Below are 1,953 nucleotides of genomic sequence, written 5' to 3'. Positions count from 1 at the left end.
GGCCTGAACACAATCCATGGAGCAGGGAGGCTACAGGACAGGCTCATCTTTAATGAAAGGAGTGCAGGAATTGAAGAGGTCACAGGAAGAGCAGGGAGCTACAGGCAGCCCATCCTGGCAAGGAGCCAGAGGGCTCCCTACACAGAAACCCACACTGTCTTCTGCCAGCCATGAGCCCACAAAGGCAGTGCCAGGGCAGGGTGCCCACACTCTTGGGCACTGCTGCTGGGCAGGACTCACAGGCTCTACCATCTTCCCACTTCATCTGCGGGCCTTGGCAGGTGCCAGCTGGCTGTACTGTCCACCGTCCCGCTCGCCAAGGGGCTAGAAGGAAAGAGAGGTGAGATGAGCTACGACTGTGTCTCTGGAGCCCTGGGAGGGTAGAGGGGAAAGCTGGCCGAGCTTTTGGCAAGGTTTCCCTCCTCGCACACAGAGCTTAACAACCCCAGAAAGCAGGAGGCAGGGGGTAGCTGAGCTTGCCCCATGCTCTGGGTCACTCAGGGGGAGGGGGCTGTGAATGCCTGAGCACAGAGCAACCCCCGAGACAGCGCAATGCCTGGAAGTATCAAGTGTCCTCCAGCAGCTGTGCTGCCACGGCCACCCCTGCCCTGCCCCACACCACACAGACGTGCTGAAGCCCACGTGCACACCCATGCTCACCTGGTAAACCTGCTCGTTGGCAATCAGGTTCTGCCTGTCAGAAGCTAAATGATGAAAGAAGATGGTCAGGGATCAGGGGAGTCAGGGACAGCGTGGTAAATGTTTGCAAACAAACCCAAACAGTCAGCTGCTTTCAGCCCTGTGCTTGTTACTCCCTCTGGGAGGCTTGGTAGAAAGTCCCTGCAGGGCTCAAATGTTCCCATGTTCCCATCTGCTGCCCCTGGGGTGACATTTTGGTTAATCCTGTACATTCACTAGCTTCTCCTGAAGCTGAGCCAGGGGCAGGAAGGCTACAGGGAGAGCTCACGGGGATCCCCACCCTCGGGACGCTGTGTTGGGTGCCGCCTGCAGCGACTGGGCTCTGCGGGCACTGATGGAAAGTCCTAAAGTACCACGCAGCTCCCAGAGAGGCCCGGGCACCCCCCTGGCCACCCACGGGCAGGGGGCAGGGCCCTCCCCCCTCCCCTCACCTCGGGACAGGCGCCCCTTGTTGTGCCCAGTGATGCAATACACGGCGACCGCCAGGAAGACGGTGGCGACGACGTCGGCGACCACGATGCCCGAGATGGTGGGAGCGTCCACTTCGATGCAGTTCTGGCACACTGCAAGCCCAGAAGGACACAGGCACTGAAAACAGGGCCACGAGCAGGGCCCTGCCCCTCGGCCACCCTGAGCCCAAAGGGCTCAGCTGCTTCTCCCAGTCCAGAGTGAAGACTCCGAGCCGTTCTGGGTCCAGGAGGTGGGTGTGCAACACTTACTGCGGTAGTGCACCTGGAGGGCAGAGCTTCTCATTCCACTCCCAACCTCACACATGTAGACACCTCTGGGATCGTCGTGAGCTGCGCCCAAGTCCAGCCGTGTTACGTTTTCAATCCTGTTCCCATCTTTCAGCCAGGTGACTTGACCTTTCTTGTCTGTCACACATTCCAGGAACACCTTTCCACTGAATTCTTTCACAACTACTTTCTGTCCTGTAAAGAAAAAAAAATGAAAGCAACAAAATAAAACCAAGGAGAGCAGAGAGCTTCACAGCTGAATTTTCAGTCCTCACAGTGGTGCAGAACTGGGATCTCATTCATGGAGATGCCTAATACAGAAAGCACCACGTTAAGCTGTCCCACGAGCAGTTGGAAGGATGCTGAAAGCAAAAAATACTGGAAAAAGCAGACTACCCACTGGAAAAGTAGTCCAGTACTCGGCTGGTGGTCACATTAATGCAGTCCTAGGTAGTTCAGAGATCCAAATTACCTCAGAGTGAAAACTAAGTAGAATCAGGCATCTAACCAGACTGCA

At 56.5% G+C, this 1,953-nt stretch overlaps 1 protein-coding gene across 1 annotated transcript; it reads right to left on the bottom strand.

Moving 5' to 3' along the window:
- Nucleotides 1-261: 261 nt before the first annotated feature.
- On the bottom strand, nt 262-1,631 carry CD3D (CD3d molecule, delta (CD3-TCR complex); the record flags this gene model as incomplete). Its single annotated transcript, XM_008941992.1, has 4 exons — nt 262-324; nt 661-704; nt 1,131-1,262; nt 1,419-1,631. Coding segments are annotated over 4 exons (452 nt in total), but the record flags the coding sequence as incomplete, so codon positions are not given.
- Between the last annotated feature and the right edge of the window lie 322 nt (nt 1,632-1,953).

Source organism: Merops nubicus, unplaced genomic scaffold (assembly GCF_000691845.1).
Source record: "Merops nubicus isolate BGI_N331 unplaced genomic scaffold, ASM69184v1 scaffold43056, whole genome shotgun sequence".
Taxonomy (NCBI): Eukaryota; Metazoa; Chordata; class Aves; order Coraciiformes; family Meropidae; genus Merops; species Merops nubicus.
The sequence above is the reverse complement of the archived record's forward strand: the minus strand, read 5'-3'. Positions and strand labels throughout refer to the sequence as shown.